At 40.8% G+C, this 19,487-nt stretch overlaps 1 protein-coding gene across 2 annotated transcripts in view; it reads right to left on the reverse strand.

The window, feature by feature from the left end:
- LOC106956630 (receptor tyrosine-protein kinase erbB-4-like) overlaps nt 1-19,064 on the reverse strand; it is a 137,627-nt gene extending 118,563 nt beyond the window's left edge. For both annotated transcript variants that reach the window (XM_015047590.1, XM_015047589.1), the window contains exon 1: nt 18,916-19,064. In XM_015047590.1, the coding sequence (XP_014903076.1) occupies nt 18,916-18,972 (57 nt within the window). In that variant the 5' untranslated portion in view covers nt 18,973-19,064. The remainder of the gene's footprint in view (nt 1-18,915) is intronic.
- Nucleotides 19,065-19,487: the final 423 nt, after the last annotated feature.

Here is a 19,487-nt window from a genome sequence, read left to right on the forward strand (position 1 = left end):
TCCGGGCTCCTCCCTCTTGCCGTAGCATTTGTGTTGTATCTCGTATATATAGTACAATTTCACAATTTCATATAAAGGCATCAATGACTAATTTTTCAGTTGATCAAATAGGGTGAGAACGAACGAAAGGCAAAGGATTGTAAATAATGGACCTTAAAAAACTGAGCCAAATCAGCATGCCGACGCCAACTTTAGCATGCTAGTTCAAACCGTGTCCTTTTATTACGTCACATCAGGCATCTATTAGATAATATATTCAAAATATTTAGTCAAATTAGTCATTGGTCAGCAAAAGACAAATAAGTTTAACTGAAATATACCATCAAGAACTTTGCCTGGAGTCAAAGCAGCATTTTCATGCTAAAACAAGCATGCTAGCTCTGGTAATTCTTTGAATGCTAAGTCATTTAAATAAATTAAATATTTTAGAAAGTGTATTCAAATACATTGGTAACTTCTTAGGACAGTAGTGAAAGGGGAGGGAGAAAGTAGATAAAATAAACTACAATGTGCAATGCTAATGCTGCGTCACACCAGTGTACTGATACATGAGTTAGCATGCTCACTCTAACATTTGTTCACTAAGATTCTAATTTTAAGATTAAAATCCAGTTGGGTAAAACAAATGTGTCTATTTTGAGCTGTATTAGCAAAGAATGAACTGTTCCCTGGGTCAAGCTAGCACAACAATGCCAGCTAACGCTAACATTTTTCTTAGCTGTTAGACAAAAAGCAAAAAAAAAACAAAACAAAAAAAAACTGCTGAGGATGTGTTGGAAACCGGAAATAAATCCAGCTCCTGCCATTCATTGACATAGTTTGAGGAACTGTATGTTCCCATTCAACAGCTGATTAATGTTCTGAAACGGTTCATTGTGATTGGTTCTTTCTGCTTTTGCAGTTAGCTGTGCCATCACTCAGCAGCTGTTGATAAAACCAGGTTTAATATGGAAGCTGTAAAGCATCAAGCGACTCCCCCCAGTGTTTGGCATCCTCCGGCTGTAATTGAAACATAACTTCCAGGCTCTTATGTTAACAAATCTAACAAAGTGTATGATGTTTTCAGTCTAATTGCCTGTGCGTCTATTGTAATTTACTCATTTAGCCTACTTTGCAGTTACCCAGGGAACCTCGCCAAACACAGTTAATAGGTACGCACACACTTTCCTCCAGGAGTCTTTCTGAGAATCAATTCAGAGCCTCTTTCACATCTAATCTAGAAACTTTAGACACGAATATGCACAACGTACTTTTGCTAACCTGTGGAGTTTGCTTTGATTTTACACTGTGTCACCGCTTGCTCATGACGGTGAGGGTCCTTAATCATTTATATGTTTAAAAAGAAACAGTCATGTCTAGATTTGTTTTTTCTGGCTGTTTGTTTTGATCCAGCTAAGCCGATTTGGGTCAAAGCAGCTGGATCTCTAAAGTCCCGGATTTGTTAGTGGAAAATAATGAGATATTTGTTGTGATCATTAAAAAAAGCAATATCTGATAATGTCTGGATTCCTCAGCAATAAGCGCCACAAAAATTAGAAGTTGCAGCCAGGATTTAATCAGATATTGAGATAATATCATGTGAAAACTGTTTGACGTCTTTGGATAATAAAATATTAAAATATAAACTAAACCCAGTGGAGCTGAGGGCCAACAGCAGCTACATCCTCTCACCTGATATTAATAAACAATATGACCAGTGCTGAGTTAAAAAGCTCTTATGCTTTTGATAACTGAGAATTGTTCTGGTTTAACCGCAGTTGTTTTTTGGAGTACTTTCGCTTGGCTTGATTCAAATGATCATTTTAAGAGTTCTATTTGTATAAACTCTGCTTATCTTAGTCTGATATTAAAGATCGGATTAAAGGAAACAAACTTGTTCACAGCTTCAGAGCTGAAACCAAGCTGAAGATGAATGTTTTGTTTCATCTCTACATACTTTCTTGTCTTTACAGTAAATCCTTTCAACACAGGCAGCTCTCTTTGCCTTTACAAGATCCACTTTTTAAGCAGACACTGTGACTGACAGCTAAAAGTCTGCAGTCTGCCTGCTTATTCCATGATGGCTTTAAAACCATATGGTATTATAATCTGTATTAAATATTAGAAGCATATCTAAACAGAACTGGCATTTTCTTGCAATGATTTCACTAATTCTTAGACGGTTCTGTCGCCTTGTTCATCAATCACTGTAATAAAAATAAAATAAAACACCTTATTATAAATAATAAAACCTAAGAGAAGCAAATAATTTTCCTCATTGCTTTGCAAAAGCAATTAATTAATTAAATTGTTATGCAATATATAAATAAGAAAGTCAAAGTTGTTATGATGCAATAAAAAATAATTTTTAGTTACTCTGATTCCACTCTTAATAGAAAACTTGTTGGAGGCGCAACACAGAAAAAAATTATTTTTATTTAATGAGTTCGACCCTCTTTCTAATGTCGCCCTGGGATGCTGCCCAGTTGGTTAATTGTAAAAATGATCATGATCATGATGACCTCACTATTTCAGTGTTAGCATCTTCATCACTAACCTACAGTCTGTAAATGTATTGTTCAGCCTTGAAAAATATTCAAAAATATCAGTTACAATACTACGGAAGCGCATTGCTATCACGCAGGAAAAAAAAAAATTCTAAAAAAATTTTTTTCCTGCGTGATAGCAATGCGCTTCCGTACAATACTGCATCCAGGCAACAAGTTTAATCCCATAAAGAGCAACCAATGTGTGTCGCTGGTCTTTAGTCTTTGGCTAGCTTTAGCTAGCTGACAGGCCAACACACAAAGTTAAACATGTTGGAGATAAATACAGGAAAACCCTGGAAGAAAGAGGCTGCAGAAGACTAGAGACCTTCCAGCAGAATAACAGTGTTTTCTTGATTTAACATGCTAACGTTAGCTTTTTATCTTCTACCTCATTTATTCGCTTTTATTTTCCTTCTCTTCAACACCTGGATTACTGGTTGCCTAAACTTTTTTCAAACAGCACCCAGGAAACAACAATAGTGGCCAGAGATCAAAAGCAGGAAATTTCTAAAGTTTGGAGATGAAGTTTGCACAGAAGGTGGAACACAGGGGAGATATAGATTAACACATAATTAATAGGGCACCTGTTCCTGTCATCTGGATGTCAGGAAGAACGGAGAGAAGACAGAGATATGAAAAAGAGACGGAGGAATGGCAACACCACGGGAAAGAAATGATTTTAATGACACCTATATAAAATACAAGAGATGGAGCTCATGTTACGGCCATTATGACTCATTTACATATAGAGCCCTTTGCCAGCGAGTCAAGGAGAGTGCAGCGGTCCATGTAAGCCTCGGCATGTTCCTACTCCACGCAGCAGTAAAGTCAGCGGGTAGGAAGGGACATGTTTACATTCTGTTCAGTGAGCTTCGTGAGAAAACACACACATGCGGTCTTTTGAGCCGGGAGCCTCAGTTCAGTCTGCAGAGAGCATGTGAAGTTTTTACATCCAAGATCTGAAGAAGTCCAGAGAAATGAAGCAGGAGGAGGAGAAGAAAAAGGTGTTGACTTTGAAACGAATAAATATCCAGATGGATGAAATGTCACTGCAGTGAAAGCTCGGTAAAATTTTTTTTTTTTTTTTTTTTAAGGCACATGTGAGGAGAGATCTCAACTTTCTGCCAATTGTACTCCGAGGTATTCATGTAAAATCAACAAAGTGCAGAATAAAGCTCTTGAGATAAGGAGGAGATTTCCCTCACTTCAAATGAAAACGACATCAAACATGTGAGAGGAAGTGAACCCACACACGACTTTTCATGTTCAGAGTGGCTTAAATTCCCGCCGTATTTAAGGTGGTTTAGATCCTTGACCAGCAACTTTTAATGGCAGCCTACTTTCTTCTTTTAAGGCTGCTTTTATTCACTCATAAATCTAAAAGTTTTACCCTTTTGTTCCATTGGAATTGGAGGAAAAAAAACAACAGTACAAAGCGTAAAAAGATCTTTAGCCGGTTAGAGCTCATGTTATGAAAGTAATCACAAATCCTCAAAGATAAGAACAAAGCTGGATGGAGAAAAAAAAATCTGTTTAAGAAAAACAGACTTTGTTATATTTTTAAGTCTTTCATAGCAGGAAAATATAAAAATTATCCAATCTTTACAAAAACAGAAATACATGGCAACTGAGCTCCTAAAAACTATTGTTATGCTAGCGCTAACATTAGTTCCATATCGCATCCTCTTGTTGGATGTTAAATTGCCTATGGTACATAATTCAAATGTATCAGTTGGAGCATGATGAACTTTGCCCTGTGTCAGACCATGATGCTAATGCTAACATCAGTCTCATGAGATCTGTCAAACAACTGAAGCTTGATCATCAGCAGAACATTTTATTCACAGCTTAAAGCCTAACTTCCAGACTGGAACCTGATCAAAACGTTGTGGTAAACTACAGGTCAATGAACTGAAGCAACGTTGCTAAGAACAATGGACTGAAATTCACATAAAAATATGAACGCTTGTGTGAAAATGTACACAATTTTAGATTTACTCGATTTCAAAAAATGTAAACTCAGATTGCCCAATAGACTTTGATTTGTGGGCCCAATGAAGTGTTTAAAACTTTTTCATTTTGCATTTCAGCCACTCGACGTGCCACTGAACTCACCTAATCCCTCTCATACCAAGACATGGACACGATTTAGTTTCAACACTCCCAGCTAGCGTCGACAATCACTTTAGGTTGACAGCGCTGCTGTGTAGAAGTGTGTATGTGGGCTGATATCCAGGGGAGCGCCTCCAGCATCTGCTCTGCCATAGGCTTTCGCCGCTGATACTCATCGCCTCCGACAGCCCGACAATCTCATATAGGCCCGCTTCACGATCGCCGTCTGCGTTGTCAAGACGCATTTACGGTCAAGAGCCTGATTGTGAAATTAAAAACTTCCAAAGGGGGCGGGGGAGGAGGAGGATGGTTTGCAGGACATTAGGAGACAAAACCGAAACAATGACAGAGCCGTACGGTGTCTGAATTCGGAGCTGCAGCTAACAAAAATAAAAACACTAATGCATAACTCATGAGGCAAGCCTGTTGTAGGAAGCCAGCAACAGTGGAGTGGAGTATCACATTATGCTGTTGCCTTTGGGGACCCTACATAATGCAGTTATGTGACAAAGCTTGTGTACATCACCCACAGGCTGGCTCCTGCTTGCTTGACAGTGACTGTCGACAAAAAAAAGGCAAGAGCCACGTTGTGTCCGACATCACCGAGGTCACGTAGTGTTGGTTTCAGTCCCTTAAATCTCTGAGAGAAACCCAAACGGCGGTGTTGAGGAAGGGTCCGATGAATCCATGTAGAGGAGAAAGAGGGGCCAGTACGGCCTAATGTCAGCTCATTCCACCAAGGAGAAGAAAAGGTGCTTAATGGCCCTTCCAAGTGATTGATGATTGGGCCCTCTGCAGAGGTTGGATGCAGCCATAGGAAGACAATGCAAGACTTAGCTTGGATAATAAATTCATGTCAACGGCAAAAGAGACAAAAATGCATGAATTCCCAGCGAGGAGAGGATGTGAATGTATAGAAGCAAAATAGCGGATTCAGTTAATGATTGTGTTAGAAGAGGCCAGTGGGGACATAAATCACATTTCCCCTCACATGGGGCAGCACACTCTTACAATTCTCCTCTTCTATTACACAGACGTTACCTTCATACCAACCATTAAACTCTTTGCCCTCCAACACACTGAACATTTTCACACAAAAGAGAACATGCATGTTAACTCACAAAGTCACTTTAAGATTCAGTTAATATTGTTTTTTCAGCGCTGCGGACGATGTCACCTCCGATTCTAGAACGTTCTAGCTCCAACCAGAAAACCACTGGACATGCTAATCACTATGCAGCTAACAATGAAACACCCAAACACCAAGGTCTGTTCATGAATAAACGTACGATACCGCAGATCACTGGTTTTTGACAGAGAGGAGCAAAGAAGATTCTCACACCAACTCTACATGCCTGGCAGCCATTTTGGATTTTACAATCCAAAATCCAAAACTCAGGGCTGCTTTGAGCTTACAATCCAATTATCTTAGAGGCACATTTTTCTAGTTGTGACAATGAATTTGAAACATAAATGGCAGAAGATACAATCCAGCCTGCAAGGGAAAGCTTCTTTATTTCGATTGACATAAGGAAGACAAAGCATAGTTAGCTACAAAGTTAGGAGTTGCTATTTAAAGTCCAGAGAGTGGAAAATCAACTAAAATCTGAACTCAGATTAAAGGAAGACGTGTAAAAACATTCAGTCTTTACCCTGGTGAACCATATGCATTTCTATATACGCTCATTTTCTTCTACATTGGCTGCTTATTTTCGTCGGCACCAAACAAGAAGACCAGAAACAATTACCAACTATTTTCCTCCCTCTTAATGAAAAGCAAACTGTAGAATCTGCAAACAGCAATTCCATTTTGTGGCAGGTAACCAGGAAAGCTGCGTGACTGATTAGAGTCATGTCAGATTTGATCAGTCTTGTTTCTTTATAAAGCCAGTGCTAATAAAGCAGAGGAAAGCTATTAGTCATCTTTTTCGCAAATGATTTTGGCATCATTTGTAAGGCAAAATCTCCACACTTTATTACCTTGAATATTTTCCTCGCATTTACCTTTTCATGACCCACAATTTGCGTAAGCTCTGATTTTCCAGGCTTAGTCATGCTCTAGATTATGACGTTTAAGATATGCAACTCAGCTGTGAGCGTCTTTACATCTTAATGCTAAAAGAATTTACATGGAAGCCAAGAACGGCTGAGTTTCATCATCTGGAGCGACATTAGTCATGTTTCCCTAAAGAAAGCAGGTTTTACTTGATGAAGAGGAGGATCAGCGTCTCTGACACCACTTGAAGACATCACATCCACATTCTCTCTGGGACGTCATGACGATTTCTTGGCTGATCCAAACCTCCAGCTGTCACTTCCTACAGGAGGCCACTGGAGGGCAGCGGACTCGTCGTCATGGCGCTACAGTACCTTATCCTGCTGGAAATAGTCATCAGAAGATGGTAACACAAAGATCTGACATGTTGGGGTTGAAATGAGGGCCCAAGGTTTACCCCTCAGCATTACACCTCCAACACCAACCTGATCTGTCAATACAACGCAGGGCAGATCCAAACTCTCATGTTGTTCATGCCAGATTTTGACCCTACCACCTCAGTGTCGCAGCTTTCCTCTGCTTTATTAGCACTGGCTTTATTGAACTGGAAACAAAAATGAAATGGCATCAGAGTTCAATTCCACATTCACATATCTCAAAACAAACCGGACTTTCTAGAGAAACAGACTGGAGTTGAAGTGAAGTGGACTTAACTGGAATGGTGGAAATGGTGCAGCCCTTAACTCCAGGTTTGTCTGACCCTGGTTTGGTTTGAACTAGCCATGGTTTCCTGTTCTTCCAGTAGTGCTGGTGTTTCTGCTGCTGTAGCTCATCTGCTCCACAATCAATATGTTGTGCACTTAGAGACAATATTCCACATGCGCTGGTTGTAACATTCAAGTCAACGTTGCATTTTTAGAATCTCAAACCAGTCTGCCCTTTCTCCTCTGCCATCAAGTTTTTTCTGTACTGCTTTTTAATGGATATCTGATATTTTTCTTACCATTCTCTATAAACCAGAGACATGGCTCAGGCTCTTCTGCTGCTCTTGAACTTAAATCATCTTCAATAAGCCCTGTGATTGGATGAAGAGCTATTTGTGTTAAAAAGCAATTAAATAAATATAAAGTGATGCACTTCACAGTTCATTAAGTATATATCCACTGAATGATTTACTGCAGTGCAACAAGAGCAAAATAAAATTAACAGATTTCACAAAAATCTCTATGCTTTAAATCACAAATCCTCATGTAATTATAAATGTTGAGATACGTAAACAAAAAGCTGCCCGTTGTGTGTATTTATAACTTCACCAACCTCCTCATAGACGAGATGGCCTCTAGATTCATAGGCACACTAAATTATCACCACAAATCGGTGCAAAAGCAGAGAACTAACTTATAGAAGAGTTGTGAACCAGGAAGTGGTTTATGTGTGTGTGTCCTCCATGTCGGACGTGGGATCAGCCCCAGAGTTCACCAGGCTGCAGCATCAGAATCAATAAAACGGATAAATATACCGCCGGGTTACCGCTGGCCTCCGCAGGCCACCGCTTCCTGACCTCTGCCTGTAGGTGGCAGTGGCGGTCACCGCTTCCCCTGGAGGTGTCCACACATGAGGGGTCCAGAAAGTTTACAGTTTGAAATAAATAGATTAGAAAAGTGAAAATGTTTTCCTTTGTGAACAAACCTGATCCAGTTTAATAATACCTGGAGCTAAATGTCATAAATATTCAAAGAAAAAAATGATCTCTGTAATTTTCATACTATCAAAAGTATTCACCCCCTTTGAATGATTTATCCTTGTATTGTTAAACATCAATCATGATCAGCAAAATGTTTTTTTATTATTAAGGTAAACATTTTAATTTCATATTATTATTTAATTGTTTTTATTTTAACGTTAAAGGATTTTTAAAGCATTTTTTGTTCTGTTCAAACAAAAAAGGAAAGAAACGATTCAGTGAACATACTAGAAGTTTTTAATACATATTATAACAAATAAATCTATTTAACTTCCACTAACAAATTATGTGCGGCTAAAACATGAAGAACCCAAGCCTTACCTACAGGGAAAATGAAAGAAAATCACAAACAATAACTGCAAAATTATTTTTGACCAAGACAATCACAGAGGATTTTCTGAACGCAGCCGTCTGATTATGCGACATGAATGGCAGAACACTGCATCCATATTTGATTAATATGTAGATCGCAAAATGGGAATATGAAGAGGATCAAACAAGCGAAGAGCAACACAAAGAGAAGGTGACAGACAAAACCGAAGGGAAGCGAGGTTTCTCGGTGTGTCGCCGTCACAACTGGAATCTCCCCGACTCCGAGAGGCACACGAAGAGAATCTGCATATCGCGCTCATGGGCTTGTGATGCGGAGATGCACATGGAAATACACATGCTCCTTACAAACACCCTCTGTGTAAATGCCACTGGAGGAAAGAAGGAAAAAATGTGTTCCTTCTTCTCAGTGTGTTTTCTGCAGAGGAAGATATTCTGAAACTCTCCTCATGAATGAGTCTGTGGCTGCGATGGCGTTTTTAATATCTGCATAAAGGCCAAAGAGGAAGGCTAGCGGCGCCACATGCTAACATGATCCTGTGGTACAGATGGTGGGAACCACTAACTGAACGTTAGCAACGCTAACCTTATAGCACTACCCATTAATATTAGATCCACTAACGCTAAAAAGCAACATCAATGTGATATTATAATTCACAGTAATAATAATAATATTCACACCTCCATTTTATGTTTTCTATTTGGCAACAAAGTTTTCCACGTCATTAAGACGTTTCTTATTTTAATTAGCCAGATCATATATTCAAGCTCTGGCAGTCAGATGCTTCTGTAGGTTTTTATGAATATCTTGTCCTTATTACATTTTTTCCCACCTTTTTGTAGATATTCTAATGTGCATGTTGCAGTTTTCTAAATTTGCCTCCATATTGAATTTGATTGAAATGAGTTTAAAATAGAGAAACAATACAATGAAGGACAAACCTAAATGATGAAACCGCTAACCGCCCAAAGCTCAATGAATAAATGAATATAACTTAACAAAATAATCACATTTTAATGCTTATTTATTCAATCAGGATCCAAACTGTTATAAACTATGTTAATTTGATCATTTTTATGGTGTAACTTAATTACAGAAGTCAGGGAGTCACTGTTATTGTCTACATCTCTGAATATTTCTTCTTAGATCATTACCATATGAAAGATAAAAGACTTTACACCAGTAAATATGCATAATATTTTTTGCATGATCTTAACGTGGGACTTAATATGCAAACAAAGTCCTTAAACAATCAGTGGAACGTTGCTGAAGAAGTTCAACTCATGCTGGGTTGAACGTTGGGAAACATCCAGAGTGTTTCTTATAAATCACTCAGAGTCCCAAATTCTCTGGAGATGTTATAAAGATGCAATATGCATATATCCTGCAGCTATGATGAGCTGCTTTAAAAATGATCTCAGAGCGCTTTGGAAACACAGCCAGACGCGGAACTGTACAATCCTGACTCTCATAACAGAAGTATTCATAAGTTGTGAGATGTGACGGTCTGAAAACGTTCGTGGAAGAGAGATGAGAGACGCTCCATTATTTATTTGTGTTCGGAGCTGAAGCCTTGTTCCATTCAGACGTCTCCAGCTGCAGATTACATGCGGGGACTGTTTGTCCTTCCCAGCTTTTCACGTGAAAAACTTCATGTTTTAGGTTCCTGACAAAGCAGATTCCAGGATTTCACGTTCTTAACATACATGGAGATCTCTAGAAAGATTCATTTAAACCCTGAGTCTCATATGAAACGCTGAAACAACTTTGAAGCAATGTTCTTAAATCTTATGTCGAACTTGGGAAGTGAAATACTGGAGAAATGTTGCTTTTTATCCAAGAGTTTAATTATCTCAGTGCACAGCATGCTTTCATTCTTATTTGTGCGTCATGACTAGAGCATCTTCTGCACAGCTGCTAGTCTTCAGGGGCTCAAGAAAATCAGAGAAGTTTCTGCTCCAGAAATCCCAGGAATGTTGGAAGTCGGACGTTTCCAGAGTGGTTTGTTGAAGACGATGCAGACTTGATCAGCACGACGAGGAAGTCGAGTGTTTTCACCATAAACTGAGAAGATTTCCAATTAACCAGCTCGCCTTACAGACATAACCCCAAGCTATAAAAACATTTAAAAGTTAATTTACCTTCCAGCCTCTACCTAAAGCTCATCTCAACGAAAGCTTTGTACTTAGCCCTAATTTAAAACTAAAAAAATAGTTCAGGACATACGAACAATCAACATCAGTCTGTAGAAGACGCTTTCTACTGTATCAATGCAGGTTAAGGTATGGTTGGTAACTGATTAAAATAGTTATGAAAATTTTAGATATTCTCAATTATTTATGTAATTTATTTTATTTATGTTACTTTTTTTAATGTGCCCAACAGATTTACTTTAACAAGTACGACAGATTCACCATGATTCTCCGTTTGACGTTTATATGAAACTATTAGAAATTGCTTTGGGTTTAGTTCACATGTAATGATCATGGAGACAGAAAAGAGAAAAAAAATTAAAAAGGGAGAAATGTGGGGGGGAAAAGAGTAGAGGAGACCTAGACGGATGGAGAGAATACATAATACCCTAGAAGTCTGCGTCTACACCTGCAGAAAGAGAGAAAAACAGAGAACTGAGACGCTAAACATTCAAGATCTTCTACATACAAGAAAAGTGAAAAATCGCCATGTGTTAACTGAAATAGTATTTCCTGAGGAGGCAAAGGACACTTTACGTTGACACAAACTGTGAAATTTTAGAAAGAAAGTGAAAGAGAATCAACTTGGTCAGAGTCGGTTGCTCAACCTCTGACGTCCTTCCAGTCCTTTAAGTCTTTACTTCAGGCAGGTGAGGGAGACGAGCGAAGGACAGGAAACCAGAGCTCTACCTGTTCCTCCTGGCCCCCGTGCATCTGCCACCATAATTTGCGATAATGACGGCGTCCCAGCAGGGCCACTCCGCGCCGAGTGATTCGGAATTGATTTAGTGCATTAATTACGCCCCTGCTACGCCGGTGTCACGGACAATATTCTACAATTTGATAAGCAAAAGACGCGCCGCGGGATCGTTTTGATGAATTGCCGGGGTTCGCTTTTATGGCCGTACCTTTTAATTTAACGGTAATCACTCCCCCCCTACCCCTGTACACACACCCCTAACACACATACACCCCTCCCACCACCACGGAAGAAGCAAGGCTTTAATTTCACCTCGGAGACCTCTGCTCTGCACCACGTCTGCTTTGATCAAGCAGACAGAAAAACCAATCCTCAACACACACACACACACGCATCCCGCTCCAAACCGCAGGTTGCATGCTCGAGTTTTTCTGTTGATCCGCAGACACACACATGCATGTTTCCATGACGTGTGTCTGATCCTCTTGCTTCCTGCAGAGGAGCAACATCTCTCTCTCTCTCTCTCTCTCTCTCTCTCTCTCTCTCTCTCTCGCTCGCTGCAGGCAAAACGAGAAGGAGCCCAGTAATGAGCAGCAGCCGGGTCTCGGTGGTACCACCTACTAGTCCACCCCCCTGAGGGCAGAAAACACCCCAAAACCCCCAAACTGAAGAGCTGCAACTCCAGCAACACCCCAGGCCAAAAACTGACAGCTAATTGTTGCTGGTTTTGAAAACGCAGCTCCATATTTACATCCCAAAATTCAAAATCAATAGAATTCTTCTTGCGCACTCTAGATTATTTTGATAACTTTATTTATTGTTAGATTTATCACTTTATGTTCATTTCTTGTCTAGTAGCCATCAGTTCATAGCAAAACTGATGATTAAGGAAAGTAAATACAAGCGGAAAAATGAATTTTACTGCCATATTGTTTACATTTATAGGTGAAGATTCTCAGAAACCACCAGATGATAGCTGGATTTGAATATGATTCCCATGTAGGACGGACAATAGAAGGCAAAACTGATAGAATAAGGAGCAGGAGGAGTTGCATCAGCATTACCAACAGTAAATGCTGGATGATGCAGGCTGGTTGTATTGTTGACCTGCAGGCCTGTGGGCCGTACAGATGTCCCAGTAAATAAAAACTAAAGCTGTAACAGAATTGGGCCCTTCAACACGGCCGAGACCCAAAACAAGACCCGGGAATCCACCCAGGACTGGCTGACGAGGAAGGGACATGGAAAGGTCTGGGCCTATTCAAAGCCCAGATCTTGATCTCACTGAGATACTTCAGCTGACCCTCAGCAATCTGTTTGATAGTTTAAAAAACAATAAAAAAATAGAAATCCAAGTATTTCCTCAATTTTTAGAGAATTGCTTGAAAAAAAGCAAATCAGAGAAAAGAAGATTTGCAGAATTTTCAGCGTTTCAGATTGCCTTAGATTGGAATTTTTTATAATTACAATGACAACAGAGAAAAAGGGCTTCATTGTCCACTCTCATCTTCATTTGAACAAAATTCAGATATTCTGGAAAAAAAGCTTCACATGAAAACCGATGAGCTGCAATTAAACAGCAGGTAAAAAAAAGCGAAACAAAAGAGGATGATGTTTTTCTTTTCTTGGACTTACACGCCGTCATTACCCAACAATTAGCGCGCTAGCAGCAACACAGGGATGCGGCGCTGGGATCTGACGTGTTAGCTGGCTGGCACGTGCAGGGCGTTCGTTTCCCGCGTCAAGAGCTGTAATTATGGCGACGCCGCCGGGCGCCAGCAACCTCCCATTTCAGCCGACAGTCCCAACCTTTTGTGAACTCCTCCATGGGTTCAGAGGCTAATGAAACGCCGTGATCCGCCCCACCGCGGGGTGTAGTGGGAGGGGAGGCGTGAAGAGGCCCTGAAGCGGACATTGTGCATTTGAGGAGCACAACGGTGTGAAACATCCACAAAGAGCGAGAACAGGGGGTGAACGGGAGCGGCGCTTGACCTCCGTCTCTACACCGCGCTATCGGCTCTGTCTGCAGGGAAATGGCCTCCGTCGCTTCAAGAGGAGCGCATCCAGGTGAAAGTTCTGCTGGCTGGACGAACCCAAACCAGCAGGGATAAAGTGGCTGACAGGAAGACCAAGAAGTTGGTTTACTGTCGCAAAGCAGAGACTTAAAGATGGTTATGGAGTCAATTTATGTCTCCTAACACAGAATCTGCCATCCAATACCTGATATCAAGAAGCAGGTTAAACATTTCTGTTTGTGTTTGTTTTTGCAGTTAGCCTCCATAACTACCCTGTGTCATAACCTGCCTCACACCTCTATCGCAACACAAGTACTTCATGGTCAATCGTTCCTCTGCTGTCGTTGAAGCAGAAATGGTTCTTCAAATTTAACAGCAAATACTGTAGAGTTCATCACCATGCAGCTACTGGGAGTTCTTGTTTGAGTGGGTTAAGTAAAGGGAAACCAGTTGGTGATTTTCACACTTTTCACATTGATCTGATCTACCTGATTCCGATCTTTTCCCTCCTCACACCCCCGCAAAAAACGCGTCTGCAGTCTGAAAGGCCATGTCACATTTTATACGACTCGGTGATGTGAGACGTGCGATCAGGAGACGATCTGGTCAGCATGCTATCAGCTCTTTAAAGTCAATCCATGGACGGCGGCGTGTGGCGCCTAGGTTCTTCTTGCATTTGTTAAATAGAGTGATCATGCAGAAAAATTGTATTTCTGCAAAAAATCAAAATCGACCATCAAGAGCTGCTGGGTGAATGTAGCCAAAGACTGGACCCAAAGAACCGGATCAGGCAGAACCCTGGTTGAACACTTTCTCTAATTCGTCCCCTTATGTTCTGAAATACCTCTAAAGTTTACATTTCTGAGTTTTCTTCCTGTTTTCCTCAACCTGAAAGGCAAAGTGCAAAGTTCAAAACACTGAATGATGCACTTCTCCTTTTCTTTTCTGAAGCAAAAAGATAAACGGTAAACATTACTGAAGGTCAGACCGGTGAAACGAGTCTGACAGAGAGCTGCCTGAATTACTGCCTGAGTGGAAATGAATGACATGAAGCCACTCTGGTAAAAAAGAGCAGACTGATCTGATGAGCTGAGTGATCAGTCATTCTGACTGACGCAGGTCTCAGGACGTCCCAGCAAGGACAGGAAGTCAGGAGGTCAGGAGAGGAAGCAGGAAGAACCCAGAAATCATCAAAAGCAGCTGATCCTGAAAGGTCATGACCCCAAAAACTGCAGCTTCCAACATGGACAAGCCAAATGTCTTCTGGAGAAAGATCTTATGGTGAGACGAGACAAAGACTGACTTATGTCATCACGTCAATGGTAGTGGCAGCGTCATGCTGTGGGACTAAAGAAATCCTTTATTTGTTCATTTGATTTCATAAATAAGCGTTAACTGTTACTCTGTGGCTGATGTTTCTACAGGAAGAAAGACGGAAATTTAGCAAAAAATAAAATCTATGAGAAGAAAGAAACAAGGAAGGATACAGGAAAAGATGGAGGGATGCAAAGGACAGATGAAAGGAAGCAAGGGAGAAAGGAAAGAAGAAAAGACATGAGGAAAAAAAGAAAAAAGGAACAAGAAAAAAGCAAACAAATGCTGGACATAAGGTGAAAACAGGAAAAAGACAAGAAAGGAAGGAAGGGCATGAAGGAGGAAAGAATTGTTCTCCAAAAAAAGGAAGGAAGAGAGGTGGAAGAAAGAAGAAAAAGCAACAGAAAGAAAAAAGAAAAAAGGAGAAAGAAGAAAGGACAATAAATTGAAGGAATAAAGCAAAGAAGTCAGGACACAACCTTTAGATAAAGAGATAAATAATCTATTATATTATTTAGCATTCCTAAACTGTAGACAGTAGATTTAACCTCCTTCTCTCTGAGTCCTGACTGTAAACCTGAAGCTGTGAGGAACGTGTCGCTTTAAGACGTCTCTCTCTTCTTCTCTGGTCCTCCAGCCACAGAGGAACTCCTCTGCCATCAAACACCACAGAGTTCTGCAGCCGCCATCTTTCCTCCTGTCTCCTCCGGCTGCTGTTTGCAAGAGATAAGCTCAGCAAAGTGTGTGTGTGTGTGTGTCTTTATGTCGACACTGAACACACACCTCCGGAGCTGTGTCATTCATCTCTCCTTAGAGCTGCCCCACCCAGAGAGCCAAGCGGGTGGAGGCGGGCTGCAGCCATGCACTTGATCACCTGTTAGCCTTTAGCAACTTTACTGGGAGCTTTCTACAAAGTGCTAAAATCGCAGGACAATTTTAACCAGGTTATGACAATTTTTTTAATTCTCTACTTAAAGTTAGACTGGATAGGGTTTCTATAGTTTTTAAACCTTCGTTTCATTTCGTGTCCTCCTCCTGTGTTGGGTTGGCTCGTCCTCCTGTTGGCCCGCCAGTTGCCAGGCTGTCTTCACACTCCAACTCTATCCAACTCTTCCTTATGTTTCCTACACGCCTTGTTCTTGGTCTTCACTCTGGAGCCAAACTATGCAATGTTTATATTTTCACACCCACTGTGAATTATAACAGAACACGGTGATTCATATGCGACGATCTGATCATCCAAAAACATTGTGATTCTGAAGATTCAAAACATGGTGTGTATGAACTGATATGTTGTCGGTCCATAAACATGGACGGACAGCACAAACACTAGAGACGCCTTCTAAAAACACACAGCTGCCTGTTTTAATAGTGCAAACACCAAATATAGCTTATTATGCATAAATACTCACAGTGGAAACCATATTAGCAGAAGCTAACAATGACAGTCATCCTTATCGCTGCTTTTGAGGGATTAGTCAATCAGCACCGAGAATAAAAAAAAGCCGACTCCACAAATAGTTGGAATTTCTGCAAATAATTTGTATTTACTTAAAAAGAAAAGTTAAAATTTTTATCAGTAAAAGTTTGATGCTATGCTAGCTAGGCTAATTCGCCATTAGTGAGGTAGGTTTCTGTGATGTTTTTTCAATAATAGTTGTTCCCTTATAAGTGCAAATATATGAAAACTGAGTAGACATGCTGCCTTAGCTAACATTAGCAACAACTCAACCCTTGGTAAAATTCTGACAAAATTTCAAACACTGTTGTCTTAGCATGCTTTGTGGGCCCAAAAGTGGCTGTTAAAAATAATAATTGTTTCATATCTACAATCCTGACCATTAGCCACTTGCAGTAGCATTACCATTGTAAATATGCTGAGCTCTCATGAGCAGGTAGTGTTTACCTGGTTTTAAAATACCACTTTGTCCCCTCAGAGAGGCTAACCTCAGCAGGGCTTTATGGTGACACGGAGCGCTAAGCTAGCTGTGCAGCGGTGGGAAATCTATAGTCAGTCTAAATGTCAGTGCCCGGTTTTCCTCCAAGCTCTTTTCTTTAAAATTCTCTCCTGCGTCCTTTAAGCTCTCAAACATTCAGATCCATGCAGATAAAAACACACAGCCTGGCGGCAGAGTAGCTGAAAATTGTAATTTTAGCGCAGCAGCTGTTTTCTTTTTTTTTTTTCTCTCTTTTTTTTCCCCGCCTGCTGTAAAAGCGCCATCCCTCCGGCTCCTTCCTTGCTGCCTCCGCCCTCCGTTTGTCCACATCCACCCGAGCTCCTGCGGATCCGTCCAGAGGCAGCCCATGGCTCAGGAAGTGTCGAGATGTATTCGAGTTATGAGTCTCGATTTTGAACTTTGCGTGAACCGTCACACTGCAACTTGAGAACATTATGTTAAAGCCCAGGACCGGCAGACAAGGAAAGCCTGGCAGCCGCGCAGAGAGAGATGAAGAAGTTCTGACTGTGCAGCTGCGTTCAGGAGGAAAGTGTGCTCCCCGATCACGCGTTGTTCTTTTTTTAGCCTAAACATTTGATTTAGAAGAAGTATAAGAAGCTATAGAAGCTGTCCTTTAATTGCAGCCGTTAGGGTGTTGATGGAATCAGTCTGGTTGCTGGTGACCAGCAGGATGTTTGCAGCTCCAGATCCGCCTCACCTCTTTCACATTCATTTAACGATCCCACAGATGCCTAATTGTTTCCCTAATGATGCCGAGTCTAATGGGACTGTTTTTGCTCTTCATTTGATAGTGTTGGCCCAGTAATTAGACTGCACCTCACTTCATTAAACAGCAGGAGGGGAGTGGGGGGGGGTGGGGGGGGGATGTTTAGGCCTCGGTGGCGAATGCAACAGAAACACACCGAGACCCGACAACAGGAAGCAGCTTCTCACCCAGAAGGCGGAGCCTCTCTCTGTGTCTATGACGTCACACGGCGTTTACCGTCCTGGAAGACACACGGGGCCCATTTCACCGCTCATTAAAAAACGCTTCCCAGCAGATAAGACTCTCAAGCAGCCGTCCTGAATGCAGATGTCTCCCAAAGGAATCAAAGACTTGATGTGGAACCAGAACCCGTCTAATTCCTGGACGGCTTGATCAGTGGATGTTGGGGGTCAAATCTCCAATTCACTCAGTAAAGAGTGAGTAAATATTCTGACGTCACTGTCTGAGTTGGAAGACTTCAATAAATAAATCAGACATGTTCTGTTGTTACTGTGGCATTTAGTTAATAGATACATAGATCAATTTAACTGATCAAAATTAAAAATGGTGAATGAAACTTCTGGTTTCAACTATGAATACAATCTAATATATTAAAGTATGAAAATGAAATAGAAATGAAGAACTGAATAATAGAATAAGGCATGAAAACTACCAGAATATATAAAATAAAAGGTTGTTAGCATTAGCATGCTAGCTTAGCATGTTTGCTTGTTTCTAAACTGAGATTTAACAACAATTGTCTAAATCTGGAAATTTATTTGATCATTTTGGAAAATAAAATGTCATAGTTTGTTAGCATCATCGAGTTCAGTTGGTGTTAAAAATTAAACCTATGAAGAACACGAGAAGCCACAAATAAAACAAAATTCGAGAAACAATATTAAAATGAAAGCATTTGGAGACAACTAAAGTAGCAAAGTAATACAAGATGCAGACTATATAAAAAAAAGAAAAAAACTTTAAAATGTTTTTCAGGCAAATTCAAACATTTGTGGAAAAAGAAAAAAAGATTATAAAATAATTAAGTTAAATAAACCACTCAAAATATAAATTAATATGGAAAATCTGACAAAATGACTAAAAAATGAGAGTTGATTCCTCTAAGCAAAAATCTGCACCCTAAAATGTTCATTATGTTATTAAATATATAAATGGTAAATGAGAGCATCAGAGCTGCTGGTCTCTGTCCATGGTGCTGAACACACAGCTCCCCTCTCAGCCTGATCTCCCTCACAGCGACACGGAACACACACTCCTACCTTCAGGAAGGACAGGTTGCGATTTCGGTCGATGCTGGTGATCTCCAGGTTTCCCATGACGACCTCACAGTTCTCGTAGAGCTTCCTCAGGGTGCGGTACTGCTGGTCCAGGTCAGACAGTGTGCTCAGCTTGTTCTCCGTACCCGGGCAGACTGGACACAAACGCACAGAACCAGGGACAAGGTTGAGATGACAAGATTTACCTGAAATAGTTTCTGTATTCAAACTAAACTAAACACGTTTTGCTGTGCGAACATGACATAAAGATTTGGAACAAATGAGGAGACCAGAGAGCAAGAACAAGTTCTGAATGGTGCCAACATTAGACAACAAGGGAGACAGGACAGATGGGACCCGAAGGACGGATGGGACCCAACATACAGGTGGGACCTAATGGATGGATGGGACCGAGATGATGAAAGGGACCCAAGAATTGATAGGACCCAGTGGACAGATGGGACCCAGCAGACGGATGAGTCCCAGCGGACTAATGGGACCCAGAGAATGGATGGGACCCAAAGGGCAGACAGAACCCAGTGGACAGATGGTTCCCAGAGAATGAATGGGACCCA

Source organism: Poecilia latipinna, unplaced genomic scaffold (genome assembly GCF_001443285.1).
Source record: "Poecilia latipinna isolate Pla-1442-1.1 unplaced genomic scaffold, P_latipinna-1.0 Scaffold835, whole genome shotgun sequence".
In the NCBI taxonomy this organism is placed as follows: domain Eukaryota; kingdom Metazoa; phylum Chordata; class Actinopteri; order Cyprinodontiformes; family Poeciliidae; genus Poecilia; species Poecilia latipinna.